The 21,582-nt window shown below is 34.1% G+C and overlaps 1 protein-coding gene across 8 annotated transcripts in view; it reads left to right on the top strand.

Annotated features, from left to right (window-relative positions):
- Positions 1-21,582, top strand: part of LOC120774445 (protein retinal degeneration B) — a 54,718-nt gene that overhangs the window by 15,212 nt on the left and 17,924 nt on the right. For all 8 annotated transcript variants that reach the window (XM_040104088.1, XM_040104093.1, XM_040104090.1 and 5 more), the window contains exons 2-4: positions 18,646-18,954; positions 19,120-19,264; positions 19,393-19,584. In XM_040104088.1, coding sequence (XP_039960022.1) covers positions 18,877-18,954; positions 19,120-19,264; positions 19,393-19,584 — 415 coding nt within the window. In that variant the 5' untranslated portion in view covers positions 18,646-18,876. The remainder of the gene's footprint in view (positions 1-18,645; positions 18,955-19,119; positions 19,265-19,392; positions 19,585-21,582) is intronic.

Genomic DNA, 21,582 nt, shown 5'->3' with positions numbered 1-21,582 from the left:
GCAAAATATGAAAATAAATTTATTAAACAAACAAAAACAAGTACAACAGCAATAACATCGAGGCAAATATTTGCGGTGGCATTGCCATGGCGAACCAGAGAGGGCGCCTTTGTAGGTGTATATCCTGCAAATAACGGAGGTGTATTCATAAGTCCACGGCATGTGTTTACATACTTAGATACTCTTACAGTTATTTTAGTTGCTGTGTTGCCATAAATGAGTCTGTGTGTGTAGGCATTTCATTTACTAGTTGGAATTTGGCAAGCCAACTTTGCTGAATGAATTTAATTTTAATTTTTTTTTTATTTTTACGATTAGCAAAAAACCTGCCGACATTTAAATAATAAAAACGCAATTTACAGTACATGCTAATAATATTCAAGTGAGAACTTGAATGCAAAAGTAGAACAAAATGCACGTAAAGTACAATTTCTGTCATAAAAAATATAAATGAAGCAGCGTATAAGCGACTATTAACGCAAGAGCCAACAAATTATGTCGTCGCATTAGGGTTGTTTGAAAATATGAAATATTACTCCACGCAGTTTTCGATAGAGTTAACTTTTCAGTAGTTGCTGATCTTAGATTGATATATCTGTCTTCTCTTCGAATTCTTGAAAAACATTGAACACAACTAGGGGGTCCCATATGTGCGTTAGAACCCGTATTGCTGCTCACAAATGTAATATGTAAGGTCAGGCACTTAACCAGATTATATATAATGATTCTAAATGGAAATTGTCCGCTGAACACCTAAAGGTCACGATAGATTCGTCAAATGCTATTGCTGGAATTGTCTAGTTGACAGGGTCCTACCACTTCACTACTTTTCCCAGTTTTTTTAGAGATTAAGGTTAAGTGAACTTGACTCTAGGGAAATTATCTGGTATCGAAATTAAGCGCCTTCAAAGAGAATGATATCAGAACTTTCCTCACCATGTGACTATTTATTTCGCTTCTTTGAATGTTTTAATATCACAAAGAATATCACTATAATTGTCCAAGTGCGATATTTCGATTGCAACAAATATGCCACAAAAGCTAACGTTAACTTTAAGTTTAATATGTATATCTTTCTACTAAAACACTAATATTAATATGTTTAATAATAATGGGTGATCCATTTCCAGGTTCTCAAAAAACACAGAAACTTCAAATTTAATGGCGAATATTTTTTAGCATTCGAAAGAACATTCTCCGACATTTATTTTTTTTAAGATTATATCCTTCAAATGTTGGCCGCGGCTACGTCTCAGATGATCCATTCGTTGAGTACAATTTTCGATTTCTCGTTCGAAGATTTCGACTGGTTACTGGCAAACGATACACGGAATGTTTTGCTCCAAGGCCTGAATCGAAGCAGGATTGTCCCTATATTTAAACTTTACCTTCTCTCTGGAAAAAGTCTAACATTGCGATAATATCCAATATTGATTGTCAATTGGCCGGCTCAAAATATGAAATTATCTGCTCACAGAAGTGTTCTCTCAATAAATCTATTAATTGATGCGAAGTTCGGGAAGTGGGGCCGTCTTGTTGAAACCAAATATCTCCGAGATCACGTGCTTCAGGTATCAATTAGTCGGTTATCATGGCGCGATAATGGTCGCCATTGACGGTTACGTTCTCACCACACAAAACTGTTATTTTTACTAGATAAAAGGGCAGCTTTTGAATCTCTTCAGTTTGTTCTTCATCCCAAATGCGGAACTTCTGCTTGTTTACATACCCTCGTCGCTGTACAAAATTTAGCTTGAAAACGTCGGATCTTTTTGGAACTTTTCAAGAGCTGCTATATTTTCTTCACTGCGTTCTGGGTGTGATCTATTCGGTAGAATATTCTATAATAATGAAGGTAGGGTCTTAAGATTGGTGATGGTGTTGGGAATAGTACACTCAGTAAGCCGATTATGTTGACCATAAATTTTCGTAATAATGTTGTACGATTTGTAAACTTTGTTCAAGCCTAAGTTTTTCCACAATGAAATGCCAAGCATTACTGAGCGAAAAAACATGACACCTTGACACGACTCACGCGTGATATGTCAAAAAAAGGCTACTGAAAAAAGTACCTCTAATTAGATCATCCGTTAGTTCTATCATATAAACATATATAAATGTACAGCTATTTGTACAATAGTATTAAGTATTCACAGAATCTCTAAATGCAAAAAGAGTCAGATTAGAATCCCGGTGGAAGAGATTTTTAGACATTTTTTTGAGTAGCTCGAGAGGCATTGTAAAACCTTTGAGTGATTTTTTTTACCTAAAACTGCTCTACAGAAAATACTCTATTCTTTCGAAGGCAATCATTAACTTTTAGAACAATTTATTTGTCGTATAAAATTATTAGGCAACCGTAGTACATTTTTCAACGTGAAACATAGCAATCCAATATTTTGAACTTAAATCTCTTTTCTTATTTTTATTTGTTTGCTCAATAAACGTTCACTCTCTCGTTGATCACGTATTACAGGGTTGCATGAAGACTTCATTATGAATTTGGAAATTAACTAAAAACTATAATGTTAAAAAACTGAACAGTTGGAGGTTAAATTCCTACAACTTGAGGTAAATTATGCTGTAAATTTCCGTTTTTAAAAAGGGTAGGACCACAATTCTCTGCGCTCTTCCATTAAGGGGGTATTCTCATGTAATCACTTCGAGAAATCGATTTTTTTTTGTATTTTGACAGTAAAACCTATAGAAAACATGCTGTGAAAAATTCAGACCGAAATTCATAGTATTTGATAAGTTACAGCTCATAGTCGCCGACGTGTCGTAAGCGACTGTCTACCAGGCGCCATGACAAGTCTCGTATTTTTCTCGAATCATCATTTTCTGAAACTGTCATGGTCCTAAAAAAAAAGTATTCAACCGATTGCTTTAAAATTTACATATGTTTTTCTACTCATTATAGTTATCGTCCCTACCAAGAATTGTTTATTTTCGAAAATATTTTCATATTTTTTTATACGATTTTTAACGAAAAAAACACGCGACTTTTTTTGAAGTTCGACATTTTTTTTAATGAAATTGATTATAATTTGTTGTCAAAAAAGTCTTGCGGTATTTTCATTGAATTTTTTTTTATTGAAATTTAAATGAATTTTTGATGACTCATACCCAGCTCTTAACCGATGCTACGGCTGCTACTATGCCGGTCTCTTTCGACCAATTCAGCGATTTTATCGCAATTTTCGACGACAGGCCTTCCGGAGCGTGGCGCCTCTTCGACCACCTCTACACCAGAACGAAAACGTTGAAACCATCGTTGTGCGGTGGAAATGGAAACTGTATCGGGTCCATAAACTGCAGAAATTTTATTGTCTGCTTGAGATGCATTTTTGCCTTTATCGTAGTAGTACTGTAAAATATGCCGTATTTTCACTTTATTTAGCTCCATGTTTGCGACGCTATAACTCACGAACGACTTAAAAAAAACAATCAATCAAACATGTATTAGCGCGTGAAATGAGCTTTCCAAAAAGGTAAAGCATGACCCGATGCGACGAATAAAACTAGAACTTCGCGCTTTCAGCTCCAACTAGCGAAAATACCGCAAAACTTTTTTGACAACCTATATTTGGTAGGGACGATAGCCGCATACTGAATAATAATCCATTCGATTTTTTTATTTCAGACAACATGAACAGCCGCTATCCCCATGATCAGTGAACTACTTTTTTTTGTTGGGGACTACTTTGATTTAAAAAATATACATACATATATTAAAAATGTAAAAAGCGAAATTTTTTTTTTGTACATTTCAAAATCCAAATTAAAAGATATTAAAAAATTAAAATGACTGAATTTTGTTGTCGCATAAAAAAAAATTTCCTAAAACGTGGTAAAATGTATGCGTTCTCATTAGAGTACCCCCTTAACTTTGAGAACGTTGAAATTAATTTTGCTCTCAATATTGCCACTACTCTTATATTGTTATATTATTGTGCCTAAATGTAGGCTACAATAATAACACTTACTTGTATATTACTTAACAGTACGCCGAAATGTAGGCAACATTTTTTAATTATTTTAGATTGATATGTGCTTAGGCTCTACTGAAATTATCTGAAACTATATACATACAATTATTTAAATCAGTGAGACGACCTGAGCTAATTTAGCCATTTCCATACTCGAAATAGTCTCCCGGTTTGTGAATTATTGATCTGAAATTCCATTTCTCCCAAAGGAGCTGCTTATTTGTGCCGCTATTGATATCGAACGACTTTAGTATTTAGCAGCCATACAAAATGATCGATCAAAATCAAGTTAATGTATATACAACTTTTTTATTATACAAGATATCTTCACGGAAACAGTAGGCAGAAACAACTCTTTATCGTAAATGTAATATCCATTTATGTTTCAATACTTTTATTATGCATGTAACATGTCCAAAACAATATCTCTATAAATTTGCTCATATATTTCAGTTATTAAACTGTGAGCAGCATAGTGCCACCCTAATGCACTTACATTTCATAACAATACTCATTAAGCTTTACGTTCACACATATTTATAAACGCAAAAACCGTAGAATACGACAAGTTAGTGGCAGCAGGTGGCAGCCACATTGTTATAGTTCTTGCCGACGAGTGCGCTTAGATGTTCATGAACTCAAAAGTTACATACGCGTATACACACATATGTACAAGCATACGAACATAGATAATGTGCACTTGTGAATGAGTATTAATGAAGGGATGTTACTAAATATGAAACAATGCGCCACCGTCTCATGTCCACGCCTACTTGCGCTTATTGTTCTAAAACAAAAGGCAGTAGAGCAGAGCAACGACAGCACCGCCATGGCCCGCAATGCACCGCGCCGCTCCCCGGAAAGTTCATGCTGCAAAAGTGAGCAATTGTCTGCAGGCGTTCATTTAATGCTGAGCATTGTGTGTGTTGGCGCCTCACTAGCGCACAGGAAAATAAGCACTGAAGGCACACTAGCACACTGACACACACACACACATGCGCAGAGACAGTGAAGCAAGCAGCAGCTCACACCTTTTCTGTCCGTCAGGCAACAGCCTGTTAAGCACTTATTGCATTTAATTTGTTTATGGTCTTGCGACCTCATTAAATATTGATTTCCCCACAAGAGGCACACCAACATGCATACATATATATTTGTATGTATATGAATGCGTATATATAGAGTAATGCTGTCAGTGGCTGACACACAATGTGCATGGCAGAAATGCACGAACTTCCGAAAAAACGGCATAAACCTGCAACGCAGCCCTTGGTGGCACTCACCTCTTTCGCCCTTAAATGGAAAACAAAGCAACAACAATAAGAAAGTGATACGTGTGGTTTTTGCGGTTGACATTTTGTAGCATATTTGACACACTTGTGCATTATAACTAACAACAACAACGACAACTTGTCACATAAGCTCACGCTACTAACTACCTTCTTGCCACTGCCGCATATATTCGTATATTTCTTGCTGAACTTATGTAATTGTGCACTCGCATGTCGGCCAAAATGGATAGTGCCATGAAAGTAACACAAACTTACATCCAAACATATACATACGTATACATATGCAGACACATGCGTATCTATGCGCACACATGCAGGTTGTACACTGAGAGCCAATATAAGTGGATTAAAACAATGCCTCAAAAGTTGTGGCATATTCTTAGTCAATAGCAGGGCACATGCCAATTTGCTTATTTCAAAATTTACGCACACACATATGTACGCACACATTCCAACGCATGTATGTGTTGGTAAACGCGCGTGTCAACCAGCATACTAGTTATCTTGCTGATCCTGTGATGAGTGACTAATATCTGCAGGCGCACTCAAGCTTATACATACACATTGATCCATAAATTTTATATTATATGTACGTATGTATGTAAATAGGCTTAGCCTTCTCCTGCTGCATGTATGTTAGCTAAATCTCATATAAATTTTTGGCACAGCATTTAGAATTTAGCTCTTATTTTTATTGCAAATATTTATTCATTTATTTTATATAGTCTAGCTGAGAGAAATTTAGTAAAATAGTTAGAATCTGTGTTGGCTACAAAGGTTGTCCAAAAATTACTTAACCTATCAAAGACAAATATTAATACCTTTACATATTTGAAATTAAAGGAGCAAGTTGAATATATGATTGAATTAATGAAGCAAAGGCAAATCAAGCCTATATGAACTCTTCATAAAATTACTTATTGTTAACTCAAAAAAAAAAATCAACAATTTGTTTAGGAATCCTTCGCAAAAACTAGCTGAGTTAAGGGGGGGAGTAAGGTTTGACAACTTTTTTTTTTCATTTTATTTAATTTTTTTTTCTGAACCATCAACATCTCAAGAATATTGTGTGAAAGTTTTAGGTCATTCGGAGGTTCGCAGGTTGAACAACGGTACCTCCAGCTACCTGCGCTGAGTGTACAAAATTTTAAATCGATTTTCCCAAATATGTCATTTTTAAAGTCGGTAACCAGCCTACAGAAAAAACTACTGCATTCCAAAAATTTTAATTTCTAAGAATTTTACAATAACAAATAAGTCGATTTTTTCGTCTAAAATCGTCATTTTGGCTTGAAAAGGGTATAAAAAATTGAAAAATTGAAAAATTAAAAAAAAAAAACTCGACGTCAGTTGAAAGATAAACTATTAAACTAAAGAAAGCATTTTGATTTTTTGGTTTCGGATGATCCAGTGATGCTGTAGGCTGGTCACCGCACAACAATTTTTTTTCGAGGTGCCTGCAGAGATCGACTATAAATCCGTTATTCCTCGCTGTTTTTCGATAAAACTTTTTTAAATATCCTTCAAATGTTGTACTTTCATATAATAATAAGTAAAATAAACCTACAGCAATAATTTTTTCTAAAAAAATTCACGAAAAAAGGTCTCTCAAAGACCTTACTGGTACACTTTTGACACAGTTCTAATCCCTTTTTCACAGAAGTGAAGTGGTGTAACGTCTTTATAGCAGACTATCCACAAACCATTGCAGCAGCTGGTTAGTGATCCCATTGAACGCTTTGAATAACATTTATTGCGTCTTTAGAAGTTTTTGCGTAGATTTTATCATTTTGTTTAAAAACTTCTGCCGCAGCAAACAGTTTTGTCACTGTCAACAGGATACTTTCATTGTCATTGACCGAAACTTTAGATGCTGACAGCGTCTGTTAAGTCTAATTTACTTCAAGCTCGTTATTAGATGAATACGAATTGATCGACTGTAGGCTTTCATGTCGATATCAACTGGTATAAGTTTTAACATTTATCTTTTCGATATAACCATTTCCCTCGACATAATTTTCTGTTGTCTTAGAAGACTTCTGCGAACGCGTTCGCAAACAATTTTTAAGGCTGAATTGGTTCCCTTTATAGGCATTTGGGAATAAGAAGGAACTAATATATTTCACTTAAGCTTTTTTACACCAATGAAAAGCAGTCAGCGCAATTCGATGGTCTTTAGTTTCCTATTTAATTGTCAGTTAGTGTAAGCTAACAATGAACAGATCATAATATGAGGATAGACACTGCATACAAATTAGAAAAAAACAAGTAAGGAAGGGATAAGTTTGGGTGCAATCGAACTTTTATACTCTTGCAACTTGCCAGAATCAAAGCCAGGCCAATACCCTAAGGTGCAAAACGTCAACCAATTGATCGGAAACGAATTAACTCTCTATATATATTTTACACCTTAAGGCAACTCATACTCTGACCGGCATATTCGACATAAAGTTTGTTAGAAAAACGAGACTCATCATCAACATACCAAGTCATAAGGTACCAGGTATGAATGCTCAGCATATTATATGTAATATACGATTATAATCAATACTGTAGTTTTAACAATGCAAAAGAACAGAAAATTCCATGTTAAATACAGAGGAAAAGTAACGATTTAAGTTGTAAATAAATAGCTCGTTTACGTTGGATAATTTTTATTTTGGGGACGAACTCAATTTAAGAGGCATTTGCAAACACAAAAAAGATAGAAATTAATTTTGGAAACAAAGAACACCCCAATGTTTAAAAATGTATCCAATTGCATTTTTGAGAGTCAGTTGAACAGGTTCATTAGACGACTGCATGTTGTGGCCTCAGAAGAGCTTATATATTACTAGTAATTTGCTAGATCCTGTGTACTAATTATTACCAGTAATGTGACTATGAGAATAAAATGTGATAACTGAATTTCAAGGCTGGTAATATGAGAAGTATGTACATATATCGTTGTGGTTATTCGGTGATTTCGGTGGAATTTCAATGGTTCGCAATGAGGAAGATATTCATTATACAAATTGTAGTTTTAAATTATGAATATATTCGGATGAAATGCAAATAGTTGCAATTTATAGAAAATGTGTTAATTTTGACTCACAATTCCTTGAAAGTCTGTATTTGAAATTTTACACACGGTATTTTCAAACTCGAGCAAGAGTTATTAAAATAATAGTTTTTAATAAATTTTTAAGATCCGATTTGTCCTCTTAAAGCATACGACAGATGAACTCTCTTTTTATTTTTTTTTTTTTCGAAAATCCGATTTGTCCTCTTAAAGCATATGACAGATGAACTTAGTAAGATATTAGAAAAATATTTCAAAGTTCGAAGTTAACTTCGAAAAACTGAAATATTGCTTTTTACTTATGACTCAATCTCTCTTATTATTTTTTTTTCGAAGATCCGATTTGACTTCTTAGAGCATTTTGCCAATGAACTTAGTAATATATTTTATAACTATGTTATTAATAGGCTCAATTTCGAAATTCGAAGCAAAATATTTCGAATTTCGAATTTAACTTCGAAAAACTGAAAGATTACTTTTTACTTATGCCTGGCAAAATGCTTTGGTTAATAAATAGGCTCAATTTCGAAATTCGAAGTAAAATATTTCGACTTTCGAATTTAACTTCGAAAAACTGAAAGATTACTTTTTACTTATGCCTGGCAAAATGCTTTGGCTTAATATCCTGGAAAAAAAATTGACTTTATAGATGTGTATTATTATTAAGTGCTGTTAAAGTGAACTATGGACAGTACGGAATTTGTAATATTTATTTGTTAATCGAGAAAAGTTCATATTTACCCTCTCCACTTTAATTTCTAAAACAATATTCAAAACAAATAATATTAATTTTAATGATATACACACATAGGTGTGTGTACGTTTTACAGCTATTAGCAAACACAAATGAATTGTGAATATTACTCATACGCAGCGTGGCACACACTGACGAAGTTATAGTGAGCGAACACTTATGCAAACAACTATTTTAATTTTATTAGAGGTGAAGTTAATTTTCTGTAATTTCAATTAAATTCTAAGTGATGTTAAAATAAATATGTTAATAAAAAATAAATTTTATATTTATAAGCAAGTTGGCTTGAGGGACATACATAAAAAAGTTTCTGCTAAGAAATAAAATTTTTTCACTGATTTTCTGATAAAATGTAAGAAAAAAAAAATAAAATTAATTTAAATCTCATTCGCATGACGTAACATATGAATAAAACACTGTCTCTAAAATATTACTTTTTACTAATCCTGCACAGAGACCAGCAGCGCTCAGTTACCTAAATAATACTATTATTTGGAACTAAAGTCGGTTATTATCTGCGATTATCAGTGGCATTTTTTCTTACATTTTATACTTATAACGTTCAGATTTGCCATGACACAAAAATAAATATTTGTACCCACAATGCATTAGAATTAAGTGGACTTTATCCCTGCAGTATTACCTTAACCAAGTGTGGCATTATATGCCTAATACATACATACATTAATGCAACAACTAGGCCGAGCAATTATCCCATAAAGCGCTTGATGGTCAAAGCGAGTGCTAAAGTGGATAAGCTCATTGCCGAGTGGGCCCCCACTGAAATGTGATATTGAGTTTAAAACAAAGCACTACACAAGATTGCCTACATACACGTGTGTAATTCGGTCTATGTAAATATGCTGGTATATAAATATTAAATGGGCGACATGTATAGGAAGACATTCCAAGTGGCAATGTCTTAATAGGCAATAGTCAATAGCGGTTGCTTGGAATATACATAGGTATAGTTTTATACGGGCGTTGGGCAAATACATGCTCTGTTATGTGTTTGAAACATATGTGTGGGGGGTACATATAAATTCTTGTGTGTAAATAAATGTCGTGTCATGTCAACACCCACTTATTTGCTTCCGTCTTTGCTGATTTTCCACTTTCTTGCTGCTTTGCTGCAACGCACACTGTGAAAAATGTAATTGTCGCGAAACTAGTGTAGAACTAATATCATTAGGTACAGTACTAGTTAGCTTGAGTGCAAAATATGAAATCATATAAAGAATGTATATTTTTCGATATTCGAAAAGTAAAATTAAATCAATATTTTCATGAAACTAGTGTAGAACTAGTTCACTTTGGTACAGTACTAGTTAGCGTGAATGCAATATTTGAAATTATATAAAAAAATGATATTCTTCGATATGCGAAAGGTTACTAGTTCACTTTGGTACAGTACTTGTTAGCGTGAGTGCAAAATATGCAATTATATAAAGAATTTATATTTTTGGATATTCGAAAAGTTAAATGAAATTAATATTTCGCGAAACTAGTGTAGAACTAGTTCACTTTGGTATAGTACTAGTTAGCGTGAGTGCAAAATATGAAAATATATGTATAATAAATTCATATTTTTCGATATTCGAAAAGTAAAATTAAATCAATATTTTCATGAAACTAGTGTAGAACTAGTTCACTTTGGTACAGTACTAGTTATCTTGAGTGCAAAATATGAAATTATATAAAGAATGTACATTTTTCGATATTCGAAAAGTTAAATGAAAGCAATATTTACGCGAAACTAGTGTAGAACTAGTTCACTTTGGTACAGTACTAGTTATCTTGAGTGCAAAATATGAAATTATATAAAGAATGTATATTTTTCCATATTCGAAAACTTAAATGAAAGCAATATTTTCGCGAAACTAGTATAGAACTAGTTCACTTTGGTACAGTACTAGTTACCGTGAGTGCAAAATATGAAAATATATAATAAATTCATATTTTTTGATATTCGAAAAGTTAAATGAAATTAATATTTTCGCGAAACTAGTATAGAACTAGTTCACTTTGGTACAGTACTAGTTAGCGTGAGTGCAAAATATGCAATTATATAAAGAATTTATATATTTCGGTATTTGAAAAGTTAAATGAAATCAACTGTTCGCAGAGAAGGTTTCTGGTACGAAATTTCCGTACTTTTTATACAATTTGGCGACAATTGGCTGAAAAAAGTACCAGTCTTCTCTATTGTGTTATACCTTTTAGGTATGTATACTCGTAAAAAAATATTTAGATATACATATGTATATATATATTACATCACACTTTGTCATTGTTATTACGATTTGTAGCCTCTAGCTTGTAGCGTGTGATTTTATAATATCGTAAAGGTATTCTCTTTACACACTAATCTAATTAATTAATTATTCAAGTGCTAACCACAAGCGATTTCTTGTGAATTGCATGGCACTGAATTTTTATAGACGCACTTATGTATCTATGTATGCAAATGTGAAAATCAGATATCCCACCCGATGAAATCAAATGAAGAAAAAAAGCGAATTTTCAAGGAAGGAAAAAGCAGTTTAAATTAACAAAAAATTTCCTATGTTTAATTTTATAAACACCAGTTTTTTTTTAGATTGAGAAAAATTTAATAGTTTTTCTTCAATGAAAAGCAGAAGCGTTCGAGCAGAAAGCAATTAAAATGTGGAAAAAAAATATCTGCACAGAAGGTATGTTAATGGATGTTGTTGCTGTTTATGTTTTTTGTCGAAAAAATTTGTATTAATTTATAAGGCGTGTTTTACAGTCTTATATAGATTACAATTGCTTTTATATACAAATACTCATAAATGTATTTTCCTCCATATATATAGTACATATCGTGACTTAAAATTCAAAACAACGTAACATCACTTTTCTAAGTTTATAGGCGAAGGAAAGCCGATAAAATGAAACCACTCATATTGAATGAAAATTTGGCTTTTGGTTATAAAATGGTTATATATTGGATAGATATTGGTTATAACTGAGAATTCAAACTTGAAAGTTTACGATATTACATATGTATATAATATGATATAGTGAATCGTAAGCGATAAAAAACTCAATTTCTACTTTTTGCATGATAAGTTGTTTTGCATTTAAGGCCTAAACTAGAAAACATAAACAAACACATCATAGAAAAATTCAAAATTGAGTGCTTTGTTTGATTACGGTTCACCACATCATATTTTATATATGTAGATACAAAATTATAGCTTTTGCTATCATATGCAACAAGTTATAACCGAAAAACAAATTTCGTTTCTATACGAACAGTTTTTTTAATCGTTTTTTTAATTTTTTGCAAACTTATAAAAACTGATGTTACATTATTTTGTATTTCAGTTGACGATGTGTATGTTTTTATCTGTGCTTATTTTGTATTATTTGCTCCATTGAGTGCGAAATTATAAAAACAGTAATAATCTTTCTCGTTTTGCCGTTTTTTCTGTGTTCGCCGTTGATTAATTGACAGTTTTGCCAACAAATTTTGGCAACACAATACTGCTCTTAAGCAAGAGTAATATTTCATACAAATATCTTTTTTTTTTTGCTTTTTACTTGATGTGCGCTATTACTACTACTTAAATGTTTGTTTATTAATATTGTTTTGTTGTGCAAATGCTTTTAGTGTAATGTGTGTGAGGTTATAGGAATAAACTCTTTAAAAAAGCAATGCATATCAATTTATAGACAAAAAGTGAATAGTGTTCCAGCACGCGTTCGATGACTTTTTTATATGTTTGAATTATTTAATTGTTTAAGTTTTTTGCCCGTTTTTTGGCAAAGATCAAAATTTTTTAATAATCCTAGTTCCAACCATAGAGAGGATAAAGAAGGTCCACACCAAATTTCAAGTTAATCGCTTTATTAGAACTTTCGAGAAAAACGCGATTGAAGATTTGAGTCTAACTGCAGGCAGTCTATACGCTGCGTCACTAAAATAGCTATAAGTCGGTAAATAATAGGAATTTTAAAAATTCCTTTGGGGAATATATTCTTAAAGGTCCAGTCTTTAAGAATATGCAAAAAAATTGATTTTTTTCAAAATTCTAGAATACCCCCTTAAGAAAATAATATTTACATTATTTTGAAATTACCATTGGTTCGAAAAAAATCGGTATACTACTATGAGAAAAAAATAGTAAGACTTAGTTCATAATTTTAAAATGCTTAATTTATTCTTCATAATCTATGCCCCCTCAAACTAATCCCCCTTGTTCTTAATACACTTTGTGCCAACGTTTTTTAAAATCATCGAAACAGTTTCCGGAATAGCTTTCAATGCGCGTAGCGATTCACGTCTAATGGCTTCAATTTACTCAAAAAAGTTTCCCCGAAGCGATTGTTTGAGTTTGATGAATAGCCAGAAGTCACACGGAGCTAAATCAGGTGAATACGGTGGTTGCGGCACGATATTCCTTAAAAATTTGGTGAAAAGCTCACGAACAATCAATGCAGTATGCGACGGTGTATTATCATAGTGCAAAAACCAAGAGTTGTCGGCCCATAATTCCGGTCTCTTTACACGAATAGCTTCGCGCAAACGACGCATAATACACAAATAGTGTTTCTTGTTTACAGTTTGGTCAGACGGAAGGAATCCGGAATGCACCACTCTTCAGTAATCGAAGAGATCTGTCAACATAATTATATAAACAACATAAATTTTTAACCTGCATTGACGTGGCTTCGGCTGATCTTTGCGACGATATTCGGCCGATTGATCGTTTGTTTCCAGTTAATAAGCATAGATTCTTGATTCATGGCCAGTAATAAAACGTTTTACTATATTTTGCTAGTTGGGAAAGCATTGTTTCACAGATTTTAAAGCGACGCTGCTTTTCGAAAATATCTAACGATTTTATAACCAATCGTGCTTTCACTTAATTAGGCTCAAGATCTATAGATCTTTCAAAATGGTTTTTACTGATCCTTCCCATATTCCAACGCTGCCAGTAAGATCTCTGACTGTTAATCGTCGATTATCAAGAACTAATTTCTTTATTTTATTGAAGAAAATTGATGTTGATCATCAGTTGATGTTGATGGCCGTTCTGGACGTTGTTCATCGTCAACGCGTTTTCGACCCTTTCTGAATAATTTTAAAAACACTTGCTCGTGACAAACAGTTATCACAGAAGAATATTTCTGAATATTTCGGCCTCAGAATTGCGATTCCGCACAGAAAATTTATTGGAGATACTTGTTGAATGTTTCACTCATCGTAAAAATCGTCGAATGAACCTTATATACTTCAGAAAGACAAGCGTATACTAAACACGAATGGTTATTTCGATGTGACATTTGGCACAGATGTCACTGACAGTCATACCAAGGAAAAAAAATGGCTTTTCGCGCGCAATTTACATTAAAAAGTCTTACCATTTTTTGCCCATAGAAGTAAGTGTTGTTTCTAAGCATCTAAAATGGCAAATACAAAAATTCCTAAGATGAACTTGATTTTGATCAGTTTGTATAATAGCTATATGCTATAATAGCTAGATTTAAAAGTTTTCTGAGGAGATTGTTTCATTGCTTTAAGCAAGAAACCATGCTAAATTTCGTGAAGATATTATACAAGCACTTGTTTACGACCGTTCCGTATAGCACCTACATATATGCCATAGTGATCTGATCTGACCAATTTCTTCAGAGTTTGTACCGTTTACTACGGTAATATTCCATGCAAAATTTTTTGAAAATATTTTGTCAGATTAAATTCCATACAAGCAGTTAATTCCGGTAGTTCAGTTTGTAAGGCAGCTACATGCTATTATGGTTCGATGTTGGCGGTTCCAACAGATGAGCAGATTCTAGGATTGAAAAGGTGTGTGCTAAATTTTAGATCGATAGTTGGCGTATATACAGACAGACAGACAGGCAAACCGACAGAGAGACGGGCATGACCAAGTCGACTCAGCTCGTCACGCTGATTATTTATATATAGACTGGACCCAAGGTACACATTCAGTTAAGGAAGAATTTACTTTTAATTTTTTTGCTTATGATGAAGGCAATGAGTGCTTCATAAAACATTTATAAGACAAAAGTTGTCTGTGAAACTCTTAAGAGAGCTTTCCTAAATTAAAAATAATTTTTTCAGGATCTTAAAAATGTTTTCAAATCACAAAATATAGAACTCACTATGCGCCAAAACTGATTTGCGTCACAAATATATATGGCTTCAACACATAATATATAATTAAAAATAATATTTATTTTTAAGCCATCAAAAAATTCTGTTTTTCTTGTTTATGTGCATCCTCAAATTTGTATATATTTGCCATAAATTGCTATAAAATTTGTAGTCTGCCATTAAATGGATACATATGTACTTCCTCAAATAAAAGTGATGTGAATCCAAACAAATATTTCACTTTGAGTTACGTACATACACACACACATACATACATACGTATACATAATACTAAATATGAAATAGTCATTACTCAGAAACGTTTCTGTTTTAATTCACCGAATATTTACTTCACACCATTGCAGCAAATAATGCAAATTTATAGACAAACTGAAAATGTGCTCGTAAATGCTCGTCAAACTGATTGGTTGTTTTTCGCCTTGCGCTCCGAACATGCACCGTTGACCTTCACTTTGGTCTATGATGCGTAAACTTTTTTTTTTTATGGGAAAACTGCCTGCTTAGTTAATGTCTATATGGCAAATATTTCTTGAGTCTATTGGCTTGTTGAATAAACTTTGATTGGTTCGCCAGTGTACACTTGTTATAATTCGACACTTGCCCGTCTTCTCCAAAATTCAGTCCCTTCAAAATAGATAACACGTTTAAGATCTCATAGACTTCAGCTTCCATATGTCTTACAGAGAAAAATCATGAGTTCAGTTTTGAAAGCAAAAGAATAAACTAGAGTTAATCAAAATTTAGAGAGCTAATTCTTTCCTTTATTATCACTATTTTTATTTTTCTTTATTTCTGGAAATAAAGACTTCCGGAAACGACATTTGTATTGGCATCAGTACTGAATTGTATTTCATTTTGCTTTTCAGTGATTTTTCTTTGTGATTGCTTACATTAAAGTTGTTTATATTTTCTATGTTAATGTGTGGCATTTGTGCAACAAACAAATTTCTTGGAAAATGGAAATTTTGACACATGCATATGTAAATGTTTTCCCGAAATTAATAATGTTTAAAAGTTTATTTACTCTGAAACAAATCTTAGAACTACATACATATGTATGTATCTTTTACAAGATTTTGAAATGTTTGAAAATTTGTATTTTGAAATCGCAGTGCGAATATTAATTTCCGTAATAATATCAATACCCAACGACGATTACCCGCCAACCGACGCGAGGGGCCCAACCCGCAAACGAGCATAATTAGCCGAGACATAAAAAAAGAGAGTTTTTAAGCGTTGCGATCTTAAGCTGCTTAGCTATAGAAAGAAAAATTTTAACAGTCAAAATTAAGAATTAGGTTAAAGTAAGCTTTGTATTTTTAAAAGTTACTTGTTAAGAGTAGATAAAAAACCTTTTTAATCGTAAAGAGTGAATATTATGTTAGATCAAATGTGTTGGAATGAGATTTGAAATCGTCACATATACGGCGGAACGGCTCTAAAAAGTAAAGGTCTAAACAGTCTGGTTGAGCGAACGGGAACGTTAAAATTAATATCGACAGAGATGGACTCTAGACTGACCAAATCAAAAGTTTTACTAGAAATATACGAGGGCTGCTATATATATTTTGGCCTAGGGCAACACTAAGTGTTGCCAGGTGCAATCTGACATTTCCTTTGGAAAGTTTGACGTTTTTAGCATAACATCACTCAGAACGTTTTGTCATTTAATCGTGAATTGTTTTATTTACAGGGAATTAAAAAATTCATCTCGGCCAAAAAATGGAATTAACTCGTGAACATTTTCGTGCGATCATTTTTCACAACTTTCGACGTGGATTATCACGACAAGAGTGCATCGATGAACTAAAATCTTTGTATGGCTATAAAGCACCATCCTATAGCACTGTGATAAACTGGTACAACGAATTCAATCGTGGCCGACGCTCGCTCAAAGACGAATTCCATGAAGGTCGTCCAAAAACTGCCGTTGTGCCAGAAAACATCGATGCCGTACGTGAACTGATAATGCAAGACCGTCATGTAACATACCTTCAGATAGAGGCATGCCTATGCATTTCTACCACCAGCATACATTCGATATTGCATGAGCACCTGGCCGTAAAAAAGGTTTGTTCTCGTTGGATCCCGCACAATTTGGCAATCGTTCAAAAAAAGGCTCGTATGGATTGGTGTAAAGAAATGCTGAAAAAATACGATCGCGGTGCTTCAAAAGACGTTTATAAGATCGTCACAGGTAACGAATCATGGATCTATGCGTATGAGCCCGAAACAAAACAGCAATCGACAAAAAAAAAATAAAAATAAAAAAAACATTTTCGTTGATAAATATGTAATATTACACCAAGCATTTTCCCACTGACTAGCAAGAGTATGTAGATTTATAAGTTGCAAAGAATAGTATATGGGGGTGGACTTAACCTGTAATCTCACTGTAAATGATTTAAGGCAAAAAGTAATAAAGTCTTTTTACTAACATATCTCCTGTTTGAACGGGCTTTAACTTTTCCGAATGGACTTGATAACTAGGGGTTCCACATCACAGAAGCATACTCCTGTATAGGCCTCACCAAAGATGTAAAAATAATTTTCGTAATAAGCGGATATCCAATCATAATACCTTAGAAATCTATTTTATGAATAAGAAATATTAGATTAGGGTGGATATTTTCTGAAAGACCAACAAATCATGGAATGGCAAAACCCATAGAAAAGTTAAGATGAAATAACAAAAATGAAGGAAAACTAATTTAAAGGCGTTCTGAATTTGAAAGACTAAAATGAATTCACTCGAGTTTCGGCAAAGCTACGAGACGTTCAGAAAAATGTTATATGACATTGTTGTAGATAATAAAAAATTTTTAAACTTTTGTGTTCACACCCTTTTCACATAACCACAAAATTTATGAGTAAAATAACCAAGTTTTATTTCGTAAAAAAAATTAACTTTCTCGGAATTCTTTTTAATTTCGTTCTTATGTCCAAATGCACTTAAGTTTTTGTATTTAAGATATGAAGGAAAAAACTCTCACGTCAAAATATAATATTTTTTGAAATATCTTTTTAACGTTATAAAAAATATATACATACATTACTATCGCAGAAAACGCAAAAAAAAACCACAATAGTAATTCATAAATATCCAAAATAATTCCATGCTTTGATCCCAAAAATCAGCTTTTGCCTAACAACTGATAACTCTTTAGAAGGAAAGTTATAAAAACATAGATTTATTATCTTTATCTCCTTAATGAAGTAAATACAGGCGAATAAAGATTAATTTGCATCCAAACCAGCCCTTTATCTATATATCTAGCTGATAAGCACAAACTATCTGTACATTTATCTACATATCTGACTGATTTACAAGGTAATAACTAACCTAACGAAATAATAATCAAACTTTCTTCCATTTTTTACAGAGGTCTACGTCAGCCCCTTGAAAAGCAACAAATAGAAAGCGGAAAGCATGGCTCTACTTTTAGGCGCAACAGCTCGCAAATAATGTCTGCAAACACATTGCGTTGGCAATAAAACCCAACCAAGTCAATTAAAAGCTATATTTAGACCGACATCCAAAAGGACGTCCCAAAATATTGCCTGTTATATGAGTTCACCCTTTGAGGCGCGTCGAGCCGAAGCAGCAAAACAAAATGTTAATAAAAGAATACCGCATACCCTTGCCGTTAACGGTGGAGGAATATCGCATCGCACAGCTGTATATGATAGCGGTAAGTGAGCGAGCGGTGTGCGCGTGTTGTGCGGCTGTAACGACCGCTAACAGCGGTGAAGCCAATCAAAACACTAAAGCAGCGATTATAAATCATTTTATCTCATTCAATTATACATTCTGCCATGGCATATTTCTTATTGCACACTTTGCTTTGTACCTATAGAAAAAAAGTCGTGAGGAGAGTCATGGTGAGGGCAGCGGTGTTGAAATTATCATTAATGAACCCTACAAAGACGGTCCCGGCGGCAATGGACAGTATACGAAGAAAATCTATCATGTTGGCAGTCATCTACCCGGTTGGATAAAAAGTGAGTTAAATGGCAATTAAGTGAACTATTCAATTAAATGTAATGAGTGCCAACACTAATTACCCATTTACTCGGGCGCTTTTCTTGTATGCATGGTGAATAATGGAACGATTGCTTTCGTCGTACAGGTTTATTGCCGAAGAGCGCTTTGACGGTGGAGGAGGAGGCGTGGAATGCCTATCCATATACTCGCACGCGCTACACCTGCCCGTTTGTGGAGAAATTCTCGCTCGATATTGAAACTTATTATTTTCCGGATAACGGTTATCAGGATAATGTGTTCAAATTGAGCGGCAGTGATTTGCGAAATCGTATTGTGGGTAAGTGATGATAAAATTAAATATCGAAATACTATATATGAATTTGCACCTAATTAAGAATGGGGTTCAAGATTTGTGGGGTTAGGGTTAGGGGAAGTGTTGTAAAGCCTACAAACGATTATGAATAGTTAGTCAGCTTCAAACATAAATCAGCATTTAATTTTTAACTTTTGTCAAAAGAAGTGAATTAATTCGAATGGAGACACTAGTGAACTTGAAAAATAGATGAATGATTGGGTTCTGCGATAGGTGCAGACAGGCGTTTCTCATTATTTATACGTATGTATGTAGGTTGCCTTTTATATTTCGGGATTTATCAACTCTAATGTTGCAATCTAGCACCTCAGAACCTTATCGTAAAGTTTGACATGTTTGATGTTATATATACTCATAACGTTTTGACATATGAGCGCTACTTGTGTTGTTAACAGTAACTTTAAATATTCATCTCAGTCAAAATATGGAATTAATTTTCTGCAAACGTGCATCAGGGAGCTTAATTAAATGTTTGGCGGTGAAGCTTCATCAAAGGCAGGTTCAATTGACACTATCGTATCCCGAGAAGACGAGCAATACAAAGCAGAAAAAAGGATTTGAATTACACCATCGATGATAGCAAAAAGAAAAAATGGGAGGAATTACGCGAGGATATTAGTAAAAACCCCTAAGGAAACACGGTGCTCGAGCAAAGCACCTGACTTAACCGCTGCCAAAGTAAACCACATCGTAAACACACTCTTCACCACACACGGAAAATGGGCTAGTGATCCAGAACACACTCTAAGATCTCCGTAAATTCCTCAGTTTACCCTGGAAGAGCTGCAAGCAGCCCTAGTTGCAGCTCTTCCTAAACTCAAGCTCATGACACACAAATCATATGGACTGAACAGGATCCCAGCAGAAATCCTGAAAATAAGCGATGCAGAGCGAAGGAAAATTCCCTGAGCCCTGGAAAAAGCAACGGTAATCAGTAGGGGAAAAGGAGATCCCAACTAGCCATCAGCATACCGTCCACGATGCATGCTTGACACATCGGGAAAGCTCTATGAACGGCTACCTATACACGAAAGGGCTATTAAGGAAGCTATTAAGGAGCTATAAAATGCGACATTGAAAGTGGAGAAGCATAGCGAAGATGGCATAAATACAAAATAATAGTGTTGCTGGCGAGTTTAGATGTCCGAAACGTCAACAGCGCTAAATAAGTGGATATGATTCGAAGCTCTCGGAAAAAGCTTTAAAATACCCGACTACCTCAGAGCTGTGATGCGATGGCAACGAGAAAGCACCGCCATAGAAGGCCTGATTGGCCTAATAAACGCGGATAATTTAATCAGCATCATGCTGGAAAGTGAAGCAAACTGGAGGATTATCCAGAATTTCGCAACAATCTTGCTGCGCAGCAAAAATTGGGACCTGGACGCTGGTGCACAGATGTAAATGTCTCAACGCCACCCTGAAATAATGAAAATGTGGTCCCCGGGGTGGGCGTCGGGTCATCGGGTTTTTAGTGTGTGGCACATACCGTTGCTGTGACGCAGCACTGGTGATGCGGAAGACATTTTCCACCTCATCACACACAAAACAAAAAAAAAAAACTTGTGAATCCAATCGTTATCGTAGATCACCTCGAGATGGATTTCGTGAAGGTCATCCGAAATCAGTTGTTTTTCCAGAAACTATTGATACTGTTTGCGCACATAACAACATAGCGAGATCATGTGACCTATCGTAAGATAGAAGCAACTATGGGCATAAGTGGGACATAAAAACAGTTGTTCACTTCGAACCCCACAAAATTTGTCGATCGCTTAAAAGAATACGAAAGTAGTGCTTCGAAATACGTCTTTGAAATCATAGGAGATGATGAAACGTGAATTACTCAATCAACAGCACTGTCAAGAAATTAGAAAAACCAGCTGCCGAAGACGGAACACTCTTCACCTCATTGGGAGCTCTCCAACATCGATTGAATCCACTGCATTTTTGAGCACTCAA

Source organism: Bactrocera tryoni, chromosome 4 (assembly GCF_016617805.1).
Source record: "Bactrocera tryoni isolate S06 chromosome 4, CSIRO_BtryS06_freeze2, whole genome shotgun sequence".
NCBI classification, from domain to species: domain Eukaryota; kingdom Metazoa; phylum Arthropoda; class Insecta; order Diptera; family Tephritidae; genus Bactrocera; species Bactrocera tryoni.
The sequence above is the reverse complement of the archived record's forward strand: the minus strand, read 5'-3'. Positions and strand labels throughout refer to the sequence as shown.